The sequence below is a fragment of the Pithys albifrons genome, chromosome 6, assembly GCF_047495875.1.
Source record: "Pithys albifrons albifrons isolate INPA30051 chromosome 6, PitAlb_v1, whole genome shotgun sequence".
NCBI lineage: Eukaryota > Metazoa > Chordata > Aves > Passeriformes > Thamnophilidae > Pithys > Pithys albifrons.
Genome location: NC_092463.1, coordinates 23,792,462 through 23,811,005, shown reverse-complemented (window position 1 = coordinate 23,811,005; position 18,544 = coordinate 23,792,462). Strand labels below are relative to the sequence as shown.

The following is an 18,544-nucleotide window of genomic DNA, read 5'->3' as shown; positions in this document are numbered from 1 at the left end:
GTTCCCATAGGTGAATTTTGCAAAACAGCTGTCTGGACTTCACCACCCAACTTACAAATACTCCTGGCAGTGATTCTTTAGGCTGACATCTAGGCATCATTTAAATAGGACTCCATTATGTAACCCAAATGAATAAATAATAAAAAAAGCATTACTGACTTGAAATCCACGTGGAAGATTGCTCAAAGAAGTGATAAATGTGTTTCCAACACATGTTGCCCAGCTGGATTTTCTTCCATACTAGTCCAAGTCTTAGACCCCTCAGGCTTTGTACATCCAGAGAAGTGTAGGTCATGTTGGGCCCCACAGAAACCTTTCTGCTTTTGGCTATGGGAACAAGTGGGTCCCTGGTTGGCAGATACACACACACAACAGATTTTTGCCCCTTGGGCAAATCTGATTTCATTTGTGCTGCTCATTGATACGGATACTTTTGTACCCCAGCTGCCCGAACTTGCAGGTAGCCTCCCTCTGCTCTTGTCCTAGTAAGACCGTAAGAGGAGATGACAGCACAGACAGTAAGTGAATTCAGACACCAAACCACCTTAATCAGAGATACATGCAATTCATGAATCACGTGGCTTCCCTGTTCCACAGGAGAGACGATGCAGTCCAGAAGAAAAGTCAGGTGGGTTAGTGGGGTGGTACCAGCTGTCCTATGAGTACTCCTGGTGCAGGATCATAGGTCGATGTAGGATACCCTAGATTCTCTCCCTGAGTGATTCTGAACGCTGTGATTTCTAGAATAGCATAGAGATTACCGAGTTCCTGCCTCCTTGCATCTGGTGTCTAACAGTGGTTGTTGCCACTGGCAGTGCTGATGGTCTGCTCATCTAAAAGGTTCTCAACTGTTTCGCAGCTTTCATGCTGATTACCAGGCTGGGGTGCATCTACCCCACAACCAAGCTACTCCCTTTTACTACAGCGTTAGCTAAAAATCTTCTCTGAAATTAACACTGTTGTCAGCTATGCCTGTGTTTTGAACTGCTACAGCTCCTGCCCCCAGGGGAGGATCTGAGGTTGTTACGAGAAGCAATAGTTCCTGAAAAAGGCTGCAGCCTACTACAGTATTTAACTCCTAGTATGACTGGTCCAGCATAATTTCTGGTCTCTGTCATGGCTGCAGTGACTATCCAAACAAATCCTTCGAGTATCCTACACACCTGAATAATTTTTGTTTTTTCATGCTATAGGGAGAATTAACAAAGTCTATTCCCTTCTTGGTCATATTTGATTTTTTTTTAGCATGCTTTTCAAGGTCTGTTTACTGGCAGACTTTTCTGCTATTGCAATCAAACATTCCTGCTTTAAGTATCAGAGTTGGTATATGCATAAATGACTGGATATAAAATGTTACAATGGTAGGATCAATTTTCTGCTTTGTTCAAGTGAGTAAGATTGCTAAGCATGTGCTGCAAGACAGCCAGAAATGTTCTTCAAGGTCTGTTGTGCAGGCTTCCATAGTGCTTCCTTTTAACTTCTCTCTTTTTCCTTCCTTACCCTTCAAGGATGAAGACTTTGAGGAAAAGGTTGACCATGTAAGACTAGAAGCTTTCTAGGTAGATGCTGGCTTCTCTGAAGGGGACTAGTAGGACTATTATGTGTCTGGAGACCACTTTAAGAGGGTAGTTTAGTAGTGGAAAATTAGACAAAGTTTGCCTCAGATGCAGAGTCTTTCCTGCATCTTTGGTTCCTGTTGCTGACAGGTTTTTAATTATGTTTGTAACAGCTACTTTTATCAGCTGCTGCAATCTTGTTCTGAGGTCACAGATGTAGATGTGGTCACTGGAAAGATGTTCTATTTTCATTTAAAAGTCAAGACAGCAATTATCTAATAGAATACAAAAGCTGACTGAGACTAGATTGCTATCCAGTAGGCATAACTTGCTCCTGTAACATGAAAACTTGTCTTCAGGGATGATGAAGTCTTGCTGTTGCCCCAGAGGAGAAAGCCAGCCAGTAGTAACAAGCATATGTGCCTTTGTATTTTCTATGAGTCTGGAATGTGTATGTGTAGTCAATAGGATGTCATAATGCCTCTTACCAGGCTCCTCTTATACAGATAGAAGGAATACACATATCTTTTCTCATCCTGCAGCAAAGGATTTTAGCATCTCAGCGTTCATTTAGCATTGGAAGCTGTTTAGAACAACTGCCAACTTCTACCTGCTTCTGTTACAGTCCTTGAGCGTTGCACTCTTCATAACTGTGGAATTGGTGTATCCCAATTTTTCCTGCCTTGAGTTGCTCTCTGTATATGTTAGACCATTAAAGCACCCTCTTCTGTAGTCTTAATTCCTCCTGTCAAAGCACCACCCCAGTACAGGTAGCATAGTAGATTCATTTGTGAAATTTAAAGCCCAGAAAAGAAACCTGTGTCATGCATGTCATTAGTTCTGGCCTCAGAAGGGTTTACTCATCATAAGGAGTCAAGACTATTCAGATTAGCTCAGTTTTCTCTTGGTAGTGCAAGAGATGATATTGTGAGAAAGATCCAGTGGGTTTATTTGGCAGTGATGGACGGTTCAGGATTATGCCCAGAGCACTTTTCCATTTATCAGGCAAAGAGACCTCCCACTGATGGGTATAGTTCTGGGGACTGATTGCCTAATAGAAATTTTTCCTGATAATTGATATACTCTCCCTCTGCCTCTCCTCGCTGGAACCAGTCCTTACAGTCATTTCACTGGAACTAATTCCACCTCCATACAGTGTCCTAAGTCATTGATTCCCAAGGTCTGCTGTTGAGTGCTGACTGGTCACATGCCACAGGCACCTTCTTGCTCTTGGCTGCTGAATTTCATTAAAATAACTAAACTGATGTGACTCTTCCACATGGGCAATTGTTGTTGCTTCGGGGATGTTATGCAAGGATGCCTGGAAAGATTTTCCTCAGTATGAAGGGATCCCTGCTTTGAAACAGCTCTTGTTTGGATAATTCCTGTGTCCTTTATTCAGGCTTATGCTCTTAAGCATTACGGTCATACTTTATGGTATTTTTCCATTTTTAAAAGCCTTTAAAGGGTATAAAATAGTTAGCTGAGTGTTGAGAAATCTGACTGATCAGTAAGCTGCTTGTAATTTACAATACTATATGCCTACAGACTTCTGTTAATTGTATCTTAAGTCTGTTCCAAACCAATCGTTAGTGGAACTTGTGATCCAAATCTTGTTGCAGTATATCCCTCCCTTAGTCATTGCCTGGCTAAGCTGAAATACTTGGCTTCTTGAATCATTTGTCCGAAGTTGGCCCTTTCATCCCCCTGATGGCTCATATAACCCTTCTCTGAACTCCCTTTGGGCTATGCTGAGTGTTACAATCTGAACTCTTCCTCGATTTGGTCCCTTTCCCATTGCTGTGCTGCAGATAACTTTGTGGCTGCCTGAATACCAACAAACAGCTGCATCTGGGCTCTCAATGTGAACGTACCTGCTAAAGTCCTGCCCTACAGCCATTTGCCTGCTCTGAAACTTGTTTTGCGTCCCCTGGCAAACCACTCATCTTGGATCTGAATTTTTGCCAGTTGAATCACTCATTTGGCTGCACCTTCCAAGGCTGCCTGGGACATTTAGCCAAAGGCTGTAAGGCTGATCAATGGCATAATAAAGGGTGTATCCTAATATTTCAGTTAATTTGCAGAGGCAGTATAGGCATGAGGAGTATAAACATGGCTGTGAGCCAAAATTTTGCTGTGTTCTTTTCCTGGCTTTGCCATGGATTTGCTCTGGGACCTTGGAGAAGTCTCTCCACTAGTTTGCTTAGTCCCTATCTGAAAGGAGGGCTAGAGCTTTGTGCAGAAGAACTATATAGGTAATCCCTAAACACAGATCCACAGGCTTACATCCCTTATCCTCATAGCAAAATTCGTAGCTTGTATTGGGTGCCTGCATAGTATGTAGGTAGTCTCAGGATGGGCCTGCGAATCTATTAGGGTGGTAAATAGTGTCTGGGAACTGCAGTGTGTCTGAAACTCATTTCCTCTGTGGAGTTCTGGCCCCGTTCTAAGCTCTGGGGGTATGTCCCTGCACTACCAGTGAATGATCCTGATCCCCATCCTGCTCTGTAGCCTTCAGAAGTGGAGTAGGGCTTTTCCTTGACTTTGGGAACCTCCAGCGATTGAGGTGTTCATTTCCATGTTGAAATAGCATGCTTTATACATAAACTTAAAGATTCAACCTGCCATTTCCTTTCTAAGCTCAAAACCACTGATTTTATTTTCTTCTTCCTCCTCTGACAAAGATGTATCAAGTAGTGTTTCCCACCTCCATAGAGAATATTATAGATGATGACAAAGCTATGAGCTGCTGTGGGTCAGAGAAGGCTCTCAGTCCTTTCCCCTGAAGCTGTTCTGCTTTGCTAATGGAACCAAAAGAATTTTGATGCCCCAGGGAAGAACTTTGTAACTTAAGGCAACAACATTTGAGGGGGAAGATGTCTGTTCCAGTCGCAGTGAGTTCAGCTGGGACTTCATTCTCTGTTTGTGCTTTGATAGACATGCCATAGGTCCTTCATGGACTAAAACAGGGACAGCACTTGATTTCTGCCTCTGGCATAGGTGGATGCTGACCTCTGGGGCTCTGTATCACTCAGTGTTTACGTGATTACAGGCTTTAAGGCAACAACTGGAAAGGGGATTTGAAGATCTGATCTTTCCAGGCTGGACAACAGTCCCTTCTGTATTTCTAGTTGTCAGTGCTTTTAAAACTTCTGGGTTGCTTATTTTAGCTTAAGTCGACATATCAGGAGCAGTTGTTTTCAGTTAAAGTTTTTTTGAAGAATAACTATCAAAGAAATTTAAGGATCTGAAATATAAAGCCAGTTGTGTTCTCACAGTGCTAGATCACCCAGTTCCGTGGGGTTGTTCAAGTGAGCATATTTGCATCCTAAAGTATAGTGCAGAAAGATGCACAGATCTCCTGGTGAGAAGCAACCTGCACTCTGCCTGGGGAGGTACCAGCTTGGTTACCAGAAGTACCTAAAGTCCATTTCCAGACTTGAGCTGACTCACATGAATGCTGCTTGCAGGTGTGTCTGCACCTGTGGTGTAGACATGGCCTGGGGCTTGATATGATCAGGGCCTTTAATCAGAGCGGTATTTTCCTGACCCAGTTCTTACCCTTGCATAGTGGTTGGCACTCAGCTCCAAACTCTCATTCCATTGTCTGGTCTGGTCTGGATCTGTACAGCAGCCACCCCCCAAGTGTTCTTCCCCACATTCCCTGAAACTTAGAAATGTGCAACCAGGACTCCAGCACTGGCTGCACTCAGTTGGGTGCTACTGGGAGACCTTACTTGTGTAGAAATAATCACAGTGGTTTAGGCACTGTCCTGCCACTCTAGTTCAGGGAGGTTATGACCTAAGACATTATAATTGTAATGCAGTCACTTATAGCCACTTCTGCATCTACAGTTTGCATTGCAGAAAGAACTAGAAAGTGTTGGTGTGGGCTGGAGCAAAGGTTTCCCAGTCCCAAAGACCTTGCAGTCCAACTGCAATGTGTTTCTTTAGCATCCTGTTCTACCTTGTGATCTTCAGCTTGTAGAGGAGCCTTCACCATGGGCCAGCTGCATTTTGTGTACCACACATTGCTAGGGTTTTGCCTTCTTAGGCATGCTACTGGAAGTAGGGTGGACTCTTGGAGCAACTGGAATTTCTGAGAACATAGGAGAGTTCTCTGAGGCAGAATTTTCTGTAGCTGTTGCACATTGTGAATGCCCTCCCATTTGCTTGTTAGTCCTGAGCTACATTTGTCCCTCCATGTCCCAGAGTTTCTGTCATCTTTTTTGATTCTTGCATTGTGCTAATAAATACCCTGCACCAAATGAAATCAGCATCTAAGAGAAGCACTGGGTTTTTTACCTGCTTCCATTATACAGGGATTACGTGGGGTTTTTTTCCAGAGGTCTTCTGGTTACTTGTAGAAATGCTGGACTCCCAGCCTGTTCCTGGGGACCTCTCATTTGGAAGTTGGCCAGATTCTCCAGGAGGAATCTCAGAAATGCAGCTGAACTTTTGTTCCCTAATTAGGCCAACTTCCCCAGTGTGAGCCCCAGCAATGCATGGCCTGGAGCTCCCCAAGGCCTTGCATTGCCTGTGCCCCGTGCACCCCGAGTGGATGGCCAGCAGGGCAGTTATTTTCAGCTTTCTGAGCTTATCTTGTGGCTTTTTGATGACATCTCTTCTGAAATAGCTTTTCTAGTCAGCCATATTTCCCAGCCTTTCTAGTAGTACCCTCCCTCTCTGACAGCCTTGATGTGGTTTAGGGACAATATCATAAAAAAAATTTATTAAAAGCTCTTCCTTTTTCACACATTTATTTCATGCTTTGAATGGTCCTGGACCCACCTGAAGGCTACAGAAGAACAGTAGGAGAGGCGGAGGTGGATGGGAATATGACAGTATGTAGCACAAGCTAGTAGCAAACTCTTTTGGAAATATTCATGCCTAGAAAGGTTGGAGGAGGACTTCTCTGTAACTGGGGGTTGTGAGAGGATTCTGCCTGGTGACCCCTTGCTCAGAAATTGAGATTGTTATGTGCTGATTCACTGTTTTCACGCAGGGGAGAGCAGTAACTCCTGGAACAGGTTAAGGTGCCAAAGCCGCAAAGGCGACAGCTTTCCTAGCAGGTGCACATGTGAGCTGACTAGAGAGCTGACCACTGTTTTAGGGGAGAAATTGTTGATAGCTGTTTAACAATATGAGCTGCTGCTTTATCTGCTGAGGTAGATGACAGAGAATATTTGAAGCCCCCCTAGCACTTTTCCTGGCTCAATAGCACTTTCCCTAGTAAAGAAATGACAGTGATCATGAAGGAGGACAGTTTGGGAATGAAATGGAAATCCAGTATTTTCTACTTGGTATTTAAAACATACAGAAGTCCTTAGAGGGTATTCATTAAAATCAGATGCACTATTTGAACCATCTGTGGACATGAAAAAGAGAGCTAGCAGAGATAGGTTGCTCTTTGCAAAACGCCAGGCTTGCACAGATCTGGGAATTGAACCCTTTTTGATATCATATATGCTCTCAGATAGTATAGATTGTAACTGTTATGTGGCTGCTTGGAAGCAATGGGGCTATTTGACTTACAGCTCCTTAACTGGCAGCAGGCAAAACTAATTCATCAGACCTTGAGGTTGAGGTTTGCTTTTCCTCAGTCAGGGGAGCCTCAGGCATCTTGCTTGAGACTGGCCATACTTCTTTCTTTGCCCTCCATGGTCAGAATTGGATAAAAACAAGACACCTACATACTGTATAAAATCTCTCAGTGTTTGTATATTGGGAAAACATAGATCCTACAGATTTTAGGAGATGTATTACGGGATAAAACATTGCATGTCCTCTGTTATATGCTGTCAATGTCATTTGAGTCCCTGCATCCCTGCACAGAGGCCTCAGTGTGTCAAAGGAGATGTCATGTTGATGAAGGTAAATTAATCCATATTTCCAGACCTACCTGAGAATCTGAGGGACCCAACATGTCCATAATTGTAGGTCTTAAAAGAAACTTATTTGGACTGTGGGGATACAGAGGCATATATGGTAGTCATTTCCATGAGGGAAGCAACATCCAGCTGGCACCTTCAAAACTTCAAACATGATCTGACAAGTAGCCTGGAAATTTCTGCCTTAATGAGGAAGCCAAATTAGAACTCTGCATCTGTCTGATAAGAAAGGGACTTCAGATAAAGAAGAAGGTAGAGTTTCTACTATAAGGCGGGAGAGATGGAATTCAGGCCAGTCATTTTTCAAAGGGAGAGATAAAACACTGATTATAGAGGTAGTATGAAAGTGTGGGTAAGGAAGGTGGCCTGAGAAATACTGGAAAAGTGCCATCACTAAAATGATAAACTGAATTTCTGAGAAAAAAAATAAAACAAAAACCTCAATTTTCCTGGAAAAAGGGGGCAGTCTGCAGGAACTAACATAGAGGAAATCTGGAAATAAATAACTGACAAAACAGAAGTGGAAAGGCAAACCACAGCAAGTAAGTGATTAGTTAATGCTGTGAAAAAGACTGTGCAGCAAGAGCTGAGAGAGAACACTGTTGTCAGGAGCTGGTGGGATCTCAGTGTTTCAAACACCAAATTGTTTCGGTTTGGGAACATACATAACAATCTTGCCTAAGGTATAAAAGTAGGTGCCAACAAGTTCTGATAATTTAAAACTCCCAGTCTTTTTCACCAAAAGGTGTGTTCAGGAGCACATTTGCTGCATTACAGAAGAACAGTGTCCTCTGTTTCTGCTCTGATCCCTTGGGGGTTGACATTCGTCCCACTTTCTACCTCAAGCTCTTGCTTGCAGCTGCAAAGTCCCTACCTCTCACCATATTATGGCAACGCACAACATTGCATTCTCAGTTGTAAATTATGCTGAGGTTTTGGAAATTGTGAAAGTATATGAAGGTAAGTTTATTTACTTGACAAAATGCATGTGGCATGTGACCTTATTACAGCACTTTCCAAGCAACTAACAAAGAAAAGCTATTTATTCTCAGCTGACAGTTGACATTGCCTTTCCTGTTGCTAGTAGTACATTGCTCCTGTAGGCAATTCAGAAAGAATTATCTGATTTATTGCAAGAGGAATAAAAGACCTGTAGGTATATATGAGGTGTTTGTCAGGGCCTGAGAGACATTCAGGGTTGCCTGGTATGTATGATCAATGGGAACACATTATAATGTTGGCAAGACATTGGAATCAAACGCCTGGATGCCATGGAGTCATGCCCTATGCAAAGGCTGGGGCAGTCATTCTCATCACCCTCTGATCTGGTGTGCCCCACTTGAGATGTCTTTGATTTGCAGGCTAGTTTTGATGATGAGGAAATTAAATTGCAGGTGCATTGGAATGCCCTGGAGATGCTGTGTTTTCCCTCAGCCTTATGGCCCGGGTTCTTTGGTGCCATTTGTGTATCTCCATGCACCTTTGCAAGGAGTTGTGAGGCTGTGTGTTGGAATCATGGCTTGCTGACTATCAAAGGCATAGTGTGAGGGGAGAGGGTTCTTTGCATGGTAAGGATCTGCATGGGAGGACTGTGTGTTTTTGAGGGAGGGGTGTGTGTAATGGGAATAGGGATGTTTATGTGGGATTGCACACCCATATGTGGTGTGTTTTCCCCTTTTTTCATGGGCTCTGGGTGTGTCTAGATCAACTGAATTCAAAATGCTCCTTTTTTGGCACTGTAGTCTCTTCTCTGGTTTGGCATCTTAAGAATCTGGGGGAATCATTTAAAGATCAGAAAACTCCATTCACTTGGGCCCCTGAAGGCTTCACATTCTGTGACATGGTCATTCCAGTCGACTGAGCTCTGTCCCCTACGGATGAGCCCATATAAGGAGGCTGTTTCCTGCATTTCACGCTCCCTCTGCCCTCCTGTGCTCCCTTTGCCGAAGAAAGTTGGTATTTTGGGACTGCAGCTCCTGCCTCATTCCTGCTCCCTGTTTATTTTTGGAGGATGACTATTTTTGCTCCTATCAGGGAGCTATGCAGGGTCATGCTCCCTCCCTGCAGCAGGCAGTGGCTGCCCCTGGCAGGGTCTCTTAATTTCCCACACTCACAAACAGTGCTTCTACTTCCAGAAATAAACATGAGAGACCCCTACCATCAGGGACTAACTCAACCCCTTCCTCATCTGTGGCAAGAGGTGATTTAGCTTTGACTCAGGGTTGACCCCACCACACACGTAGGGTCCTCTCTGAAGTCAAAAATCCTCAGGAGTCATCCTGCTCACTCACTGTCTCAATAAAAGCTGTAAGAGCCATCTGTCCCCCACCGTTCCTTTGCAGTTACCATTTTTTCCCTGTTCTGGGACATCTTTTACCCAATCACCTTTTCTCATGATGGTCCCTTCACCAGTCCCTATAATCTCTTTTCCCTCACTGAGCACTGTCAGTTGGGGGCTATTTAAACTGGGGTCACCTTTCCTCTGCTTTCACCACTGCCTGTCATGCAGAACACTGAAGTCACTCCTGTATGAGGTGTCTCAGGGTCGGGGAACTGAGTCTAAAACTGTAAGGGCAGCGGGCAGGTCCCACATGGCAGGAATTCATGGCCCCATTTGAAAATTCCCATAGTAAGTCCCAAGCTGAATTCCCATTTTCTCTTGCCGTGCGGCACAGTGCCACACAAGACAATGCAAGAAAATACCAGGGAGTGTCTTTAAGCTCCAGATGAACTTCCCCTTATCTAGATTTCAGTGGTGGCAGTGATGAGATTCATCCCAACTAACTTTGGAAGTATGTGATAGGTCTCACTGTATCTGAATGTGGCATCTATCCTCCTATTCCAGGCAGTGGACAGAAGCAGACTTTTTAGGAACAATTCCTGATCTAAAACAACATGTCTAAAGCATGCTGTCTTGTACCCTAGGAAAGATATAACACCTCCCACTGATAGGTGGGCAACAGTAATGAACAAGTTCCCTGTGAACCCTATTTTGCCAAGAGAGCTCATCCTCTGTGGATGTTTGCTGCTGTACTGTGTGTCCTGGACAAATCAAAGGCACACAGACCTGAAATTTGTCAAGATACTGATTAGGGTGATGTATCTTTTGCTTACAGAGATGCTTAAAAACCCAGCCTGTAATAGATGTCTTCCTTTCATTTTATGAGTAAACAGGATTTTAAACACTATTTCTCCATTTATTATTTGGTCAAGTATTACATTAGCATGAGTGAACCTGCTGTCTCAGTTGTCTTGACTTTGCTTTGACATGAGCTCTGTGTAATGTGTCTCTTGTCTTTATTAAAGGGTCCACCACCTAAACCCCCGCGCCGGCAAGGAGGCTGGGCAGATGATCCTGTACTGGCATCTAGCAAGTGAGTCCTCACCTCTTTCCTTATTCAGAGTGGCTTAGGCGTGGATCAAGTGAACATCATTATCTGGACTTTGCTGTCAGAGACACCAGCAGTTTTTCTGGGTCTTTTACATGGCCTCTGTCTCCAATATCAACGTAGCTCCTTCAAGCCGTTTGAATTCTCCCTCTTGCTTGGCTCCATGGCTGATTGACTTGGTGAGGCTCAGAACTGTGTACATGTCAGTGGTTGCCATAGGCAGTGTATTCCTTAGCTGGTACAGTGCCTGGGAGGAGTCAGGAACATAATAAGCATGTTAAATGCAGGAGCTGAGCTGGGGGGTTTTGGCTGGTTCCATCCTTTCCAGGAGAGTGACACATGACAGCACCCCACTGACAAAGAGTACAATGAACACGTCAGGATTTAGTGATCAGCCCTGACAGTAAAGGTGAAATTTGTCAATGTTTTTGTGTGTATAGGGTTATGGGATAATGGAGATGGATAGAAATGGTCATCAAGAAGAGATGGGAGAAAAAAAGTATACAAATTGTAGAGTGTATGTTGAGAAGCTTGATGCTTATGAAGGACACCTAAGGCAAAGGAAATATCTGGAATATTACAGGCAATAGAATAGGTATGAAGGACAGTTCAGACTGGGAGGAGATTACTTGCTTTCAAACTATTTGTTATTTTCCAAGCTTTGAAGTTATACTGATGTTTTAGTTCATATTCATAGAGCTGAAGGGCTCAGCTATGGAGTGGTGTGAGATTGCTTGTGTACTTAAAGGCCTTTAATGAGTATATATGTCTTAACATATACTTTGGAGGCACTCTGGATTATGAAAAGTTATCTGTTTTTTGTTTTGGAACTCTGAGAATAGATGAGGACATCCAGAAACCTGTTACACAGTCAGTATTCCTTGGGAGGTGAGAAAGATGGTCTGTATTCTATGGTAGTCTTTCTGGGAAACAGTACTTTTCTGGGAAAATGGTCACTCTTTGTTGCTAAAAAATAATCAATCTGGAGACAGGAATGAAGCAAAGGAATAAAGATCTCAGCCTGAACTCCTGTGCCTCTCCAGTTTAACCCTGATAATGGTTATTTTTCATAGGCTGGCTGCAGCTAGAAATTGCCATTGCAAAGATGCATCCACCTTAGGGTATTAAAATGTGCACCAATGATCCTGGATCTCTCTAGTGCCAAACAGAAGCTTTATGGAAATGTGACAGCAGAGAACAAGGTTGAATTTGATTGTGAAAAATAAGTTATGTAACTGTTGGCCAGGCAGATGACTGGATTGGAGGTAATACATATTCAGGGCTGTGTCTAATGTGCCCTGAAGGATAGCATCCAGGTTCCTAATATAACAGCAGTGTGCCACGGGCTACTTTACCATGTTTTCCATTGATGTTAGCTTTATCCCATAGATTTGCAGCAGTTGCTATCAGTGGTGCTTCCCCAGCATCCAAACTGCATGGTTTACAGAGAGTGTAGGTGTTCAGAGTAAATGCTTCTGTGGTGTTCGATGCCATTCACCTGACGAAGCTGAACAGAAGATGTAGGGTTGCAGACCTTTCTGCCTGTGAAACTGCACAATGGGACATGAGATCAAGATGTGTCCCTTGCTCAGTCATGCATATGATACCATGTCATGACTGACAGTGTTTTTTTAACTTGTATTAAGAGTTTTTATTGAATAAATTTTATGAAGGGGAAGTTCTGACTTTCTTCAGTCATATGAGGTACAAGGATTTTGTAGAACTGGTTCCTCTGTCTTTCCTTTCCTCCAGTTGTGTGTTCTCCCGAAGCTGATCTCTCTTCTTGTCTCCCTTTAAAAAGTCTGAGATGCTGGCCTGTAGGGCTGTCTTTGTGACATATCCCAGGGTAAAGCCTTCATGTGAAAAGTCTGAGTCATCGGCTGATGTCATACCAATGTTGCTGCAGCTTTGTTGTTTCTGTTTTCTCAGGCTCTATCTCCCCACAGCTTTTCAACCAATTTGACTCAGTTTGGAAGTCCATCAAGTGAACTTGCTCCAATTTCACTAGTGTAAATGTAGTTAGAATAACATGCTTCTGTTGATACATCTGATGTAGGCTTAAGCACTTTTATGCCAGTGTAACTGAGTCTACACTTGGGAATTGTTCTGTTAGAAGTAATTAGATTTTCATAACTGACAATGTTAAAATCCTGATTTTTTTTTTACTTGGGAAGGATGAGCAGAGTGGCAAACAGATTTTCTGTGTTGAGTAAAAGACATTGTGGATCAGATGGGATACTGCAGACACCTGTGCAATGATTTTATAGCCATTTATGTGTTACTCCCTCTCTGTTTGAAGTCTTAGCTTTTATTTCTGACAGATTCAGCCAGTTGCCACTGCATATGTGTTGCTTTTCCTGCAGGATACTTTTCTGCTGTACTTCTAGCTCAGAGTCTTATCAATGTGTAATGATCACTTAAATTTTTTCTTTGTTTCTGTTTGCCTTATGTTAGACTAGAATGTAGCTTGCAACCTGTTTTTTTTGTTTTTCTACCTTTGCTGCTCTCTCTTAGTGTCTTACCTGCCCAGGTCTCGTCATGCTTAGATAAACTTACAAATCTTCTCACCATGTTGCCAAGTATTTCCATCAGACTGCTGGTATCTCAAACTTTTGCAAGAGAGGAAGATGAGAAGAGCCTTTAAAATTTTCCAGCCTATAATTATTTTTAAAATCAATTAGCACAAAATGGTGTGCAAGTGAGATAAAGTATTTTATCCTGAGTGCCTGTAACATTATCAAGTGTCAGATATTTAAATTGCCAAGAACTATCAAAATGCTCTCTTTTATTCAAGTTTTCAAAAGCCAAGCATGGAAAGGTTACTTTGGACTCAGGACATCAGTAGAACTGCTGTCATTGCTAGGAGTCCCATTTGATAAATCTGAGTAATGATGAAGACTGCAGGTAAGTGTCTGAGCAAACCCCCAGACTGGTCCTATGCAATCAGCAAATAAATGATGCAAAGAAGTGACAGAAAATGCATTTTCTATACTGATGGGGCCATCTGCCTTATCTAGTTAAATTTGTGCTCAGAATCATTCCCTATGAGAAGAGGGAGTCCCACTGCTGCCCCAGCAACATTCTAGCCCCCCCCCCGTATTAGTGGAAAGGGGACCAGCCAAGAACCTAACCAGCCACTTGGGGCCCACTACCCAGCTAACAGTGGTAATCACAGCTGGGTTTTGCTACAGAAGCAGCTCTCTAACCACTGGATGGAGCCCAAGTGCCATTCTGAGTGCTGTGCTGATGTCCCTAATGACATCAGTGTTGACACTTGTGACAAGCAAAGCAGAGGTTTATTGTCAGGCTATCTCATGCATCAAAGGGAGGAAACACGAAGTCCGTGCCAGTGGGAAAAGGAAAAGGGAACTCAGTTTTGCATACTGGTGAGGATTTCGCAAAGGAGGAGTGCTTCCAGGATCCATTCAGTTCCAACTTCTTCTGATTTCATCTCTGACTTTACTGATAGAATTTCTTCAGTTTCCTTTCTAGTAGTATCTTTATTTCTTTGCTTCTTGGTACTCTTTATCTGGATGCTTGATCCCTTTGGGCTTGCAGTGAGTCCCCTAAAATTCCTGCAGCTCTGCAGGCAGCATCTAAGGTTGTTGTGGAATGAACACAGCTTGTTTCCGGTGGCCCTGCAAGCAAACACAAGTGGTGCTTTCAGTAGGAAGTCCCTTCCAGTGCCTACATGTGTACCTCTTTTCTTCTACATGGGTCGTGGCAGTTTAGCAACAGGTGCCTCAGCTGCAACTGACATTTCCCCTTTCTGACTGATAGGTCACACAAAGTTGGAATAATCAAGGCTTGTTTAGGAAAACGACCATGCTCAGTATTTTGAAACAAAAATGGTGATGCAGTGTCCAGTAATGCATTTACCAAGAAGGTGAATATTTAAGGGCCTGTAGGAAGAAAGGGGATGCAGTCAGGGTGACCTTTAGAGCAGAGTAACCCAGCCCCTCTGTAGATATCATTTAGGGCTCTGGAGGGTGGGCAATGGTGAGATTGCACCCTGGGGCTGGAGAAAAGTTATTTAAGAGATTAAGAGGTTTTATGATTCAAGCTCTCTAGAGGTATGTAAAGTTAAAAACCTCCTGTTTCAAAAATACAGGCTTAAACTGTCTTGTGTTCTGTCTGTAAAAAATGACCCCTGAGAGTGCCTGGTTTTAGAACCTCCAGACATCCATCTCGCAGCTGGGAGGAGTAAAGTGCTCATGAGTTTCTCTATCTGGCACAAGCTTGTCATTGCTTCTGCCCTCTACTCCCAGCCCAGCAATGTTGAGGTGAATCTCAGGCTGGGCTTGCCTGTGACACTGCCGTGTAAGGAGGGGAGCCAGACGTCTGGCTGCACGGGAGAGATCAGCCTCACTCTGCATCTTGGAGTGTCCTCAGCGATGAGAAGAGTATAGGCAGAGAGGATCAAGGCTGCCAAGTGAGGGGGCACAATTTAGAAGGAGATGAAAGAAAAGGAAGTCTGATTAAGTTTTGTCTTGAAGTGTCTGTTTTTGGGTTTGTCCCTGCATTGATCTGCAAGGGAATGAGGCAAGTAATGGCCCCTTGGGGACCTTCAGGACTTTCCTCTCAATGTCAGCCGTCATTTTCAATCACCCTCTCCCTCCCAGCCATTAATTTTGGCCCAGGATCATGGGGACTTGTCCATCTATCACTCCTAATTGACACTAAATGATCTGTCAGTTTATTGATGAACGGCAGGAGTGGAATTGTCACAATATATTTTACTTTCTAACAACTCCTCCTGACAATTTTACCTTGTCCATCTCACTCTCCTCACATAAATCTCCATTGGCCTCTCATTCCTTCTCTTGGGCTGATATGGTGCCAGCCACCTCCATGCCATCGGCACGCATCAAGGACATCAAGATGGTGGTAAACTGCAATGTGCAGGCCTGGGGTGAGTTTTTTTCCTCTCTGTCTCTGCCCTTCCCTCTTTTTCTTTTTCCTTTTTCTTTTTTTTTTTTTAATAGGCTGGATGTTCCAGGAATGCTAACAAGCTCCTGTCCTCTTGTCCCTTCATGTCATTGCTGGGGTGAGCTCTCCTTGGTGTTTCTGTTTAGACTCAGTAAAGATAACTGGCAGAAAAAGAAAAATCTCTAAAAGACAGAAGAGTCACCTGAGAATTCTCCAGTGCCCTGGCCATGATAGGGGATTTTTTCCTTTTTAAACCAGCGTCGTGTGACTTGCAAGGGTTTCCTGCATAGGGAAAATGTTAGACTTGTGCGCTTTTCTGTCTTTGCAGTGCCAGAGAACCCTGGGAGAAGAGTTTTACTTTTTCCTTTTTTTCTTTTTGCCTTTTCATTTTTTTCTTTTATCTTATTTCTTTTTCTTTTTTCTTCTTATTTTTAACCTAGTTTTGGTTTTATTTTTTTTCCAGTTAGTAAAGTTTTCTTTGATTTCTTTAACTGGAAAGATACTGGGCAATGGAAGGACTAGTAGGATTGCAGCTTCTGGCTCCCCTAGAAAATGAAGCCTGCATGACAAAAACAGGAGTGTGACATTTTTGGTAACAGTCCATGTAGGCTGCTGAGGTGGCAGAGTATGCTCAGGGCAAAGTCTCTTTGATTTTTTTTTAATTAAGGACAAAGCATCTTCCTTCCTAGTTCTCCAAGAAATTTACCAGAGGATATTATCATTCCTGTCCCAAATGTTTCTATTTAAAAAAAGCAAAATCTTCTTGAAGAACACATGCAGCTTGCAACCCTTTTGGGTCTGTCAAAGCTAAGGCTGAAACCTTGTCTGGCCATTGTAGGTCACCTCTAAATTGGCTGTGAAGTCTAACTTAATGCAGTTTACCTGCGAAAGGAGACCTAAGGTGACCTGATCTACTTGCTTGGCCCTATTTCCCCCTCCCCCAGCTCCCCATCCCTTGTAACCCCTCAACTATTCTGAAGTTCTTATTCCAAGTTCTTAAAATATCTTCTTTCAGAAGCTGTTGCTCTGAGACAACAGCACAAGGTGCCATTCAGTAATAAACACCTATTTATTTCTGTTGTTTTTCATGTAAATGTTTGCAGTAAGGCCTATCAGGAGTAAAAGGTTTGTGGACTTCGGAATCCTGAGTTTGTTCTCTATTGTGAGCTTCGAGAAAACCCTCAAACAACCTTGGATATTTCTTCTTGCATTCTAGTTCTGTCTCCTTTAGCAGTCCGTTCTGTCCTGTAACCATGAGGGATCAGAAAGCGTGCTTTTTCCTATAAATGGAAACTGAAACGCTCCTGTAACGTCAAGAGTCTTTTGGTGTGAGAGCCCTTGTGCTTACTGGAGACTGAGGATGTGATCACTTGAATAGGAGCCCCTGTTCTCAGGGACCAGAGATGTGTGGTGAATACCTCTAGCAGCTTCAGCGCTGTTTTCCCACACAGCAGGAATTTGTATTGAGTGGTGTTTTTTTCTGTTGCTCAGTAGGAGCTGTGAACAGCTCTGCTGGTCAACCCTCTACCAGTGAGCGAGTGGGGGAACCATGGGAACATCTGTTACTGAGAATAATGCAGTGAGTAGGCTGAGGTTTAGTGATTCCTGTGAATACTGTCAGCTTGTACTGTTGTGCCAGTTCCTAAAAGTCCTGTTTGCCAGAGCTTTCCTCCTTTGTTGTTTCTGTTAAGTAAGCCCACCTATTAAGACCTGAGGAGAAAACACCCAGTTCAGCTAGAGATTGATTAAGTGCCTCACAAGCCAGTTCCAGCTGGAGCCTGCTAGTCTGTCAGATGCCCTCCCACAGAGGATGCCTGCTTGTTGCTACGTCCTTCCTCCTCCAGGACCATGCTGTGGGGCGCTGTGTTTTCATGTAGTCCCTGTGAAGGGCCAAAAAAAGTGGATGGTGGGACCATTACAGTTTAAAAAATGTATCTGCTCAAAACCCCGTTGTGCAGTACAGATAGAGATAACCATGGACCCCAGGGCTTGGAAGTGGAGGGTTGTGAGGTGACATCCTGTGATACAAATAAAGGCTCATAGTAGTCTTTGCTCTGCTGAAGTAAATGGCAAAACTTGCCTTGATTGTAGATATGAAGATTAAACTCCTTAACATAATCAAGGAAAACCTGCCTTTTCCAGGCTGCCATAGTCCAGTGAGAGGGAATGGAAACTTAAATAACTGATTAGAGCCACAAGGAAGGTACAATGAGAAAACACCTTGTGGTCGTGTTTTCCAGTGCGGGCAGCAGGTCGAGGGTTAGGGTTAGGGTTAGGGACTGTTTACATACAGTCTTGGTGTTTTTCCTGTGCCTCAGTAAAGAAGCGTGACCGAGACCCACACGTGGGGAGCCTGTAGAACTGATCACTTAGCACTTGTGCGTCATATGGCATGTGTAACTTAGTTGTGCCTTAGGCTATTGAAGAAGCTGTAACTCCGAGCTCACGCCCACACACTGTAGTGATAGGCACTGAAGAAATACTTTAACAAGAGAGTACAATGTCCTTTGTAATCTCTTTTTCGCCCCTCCTCCCTCAGACCTAGACCTGAATTACAGTGTTTGCGCTCGAGGCAAAAGGCTGGGCACGTCCCCGCGGGCTGAGCCGAGCCGAGCTGAGCCTCCGGCACCGAGATGGACGCGCGGGGGCAGAACGCGGGACAGGGACATCGACTCGCTTCCTGCGCGCCCAGCCCGTCCCTGCCTGCGCTTTGATCGCCTTGCTCTCTCCAAACAAAATGTATCTCTGAACATCATTCTTCTAGCAAGAGGGCCGCTTG

The 18,544-nt window shown here is 43.7% G+C and overlaps 1 protein-coding gene across 1 annotated transcript in view; it reads left to right on the top strand.

The window, feature by feature from the left end:
* Nucleotides 1-18,544, top strand: part of IFT43 (intraflagellar transport 43) — a 42,510-nt gene that overhangs the window by 5,079 nt on the left and 18,887 nt on the right. Inside the window, exon 3 of the mRNA XM_071557796.1 lies at nucleotides 10,754-10,821. Coding sequence (XP_071413897.1) covers nucleotides 10,754-10,821 — 68 coding nt within the window. The remainder of the gene's footprint in view (nucleotides 1-10,753; nucleotides 10,822-18,544) is intronic.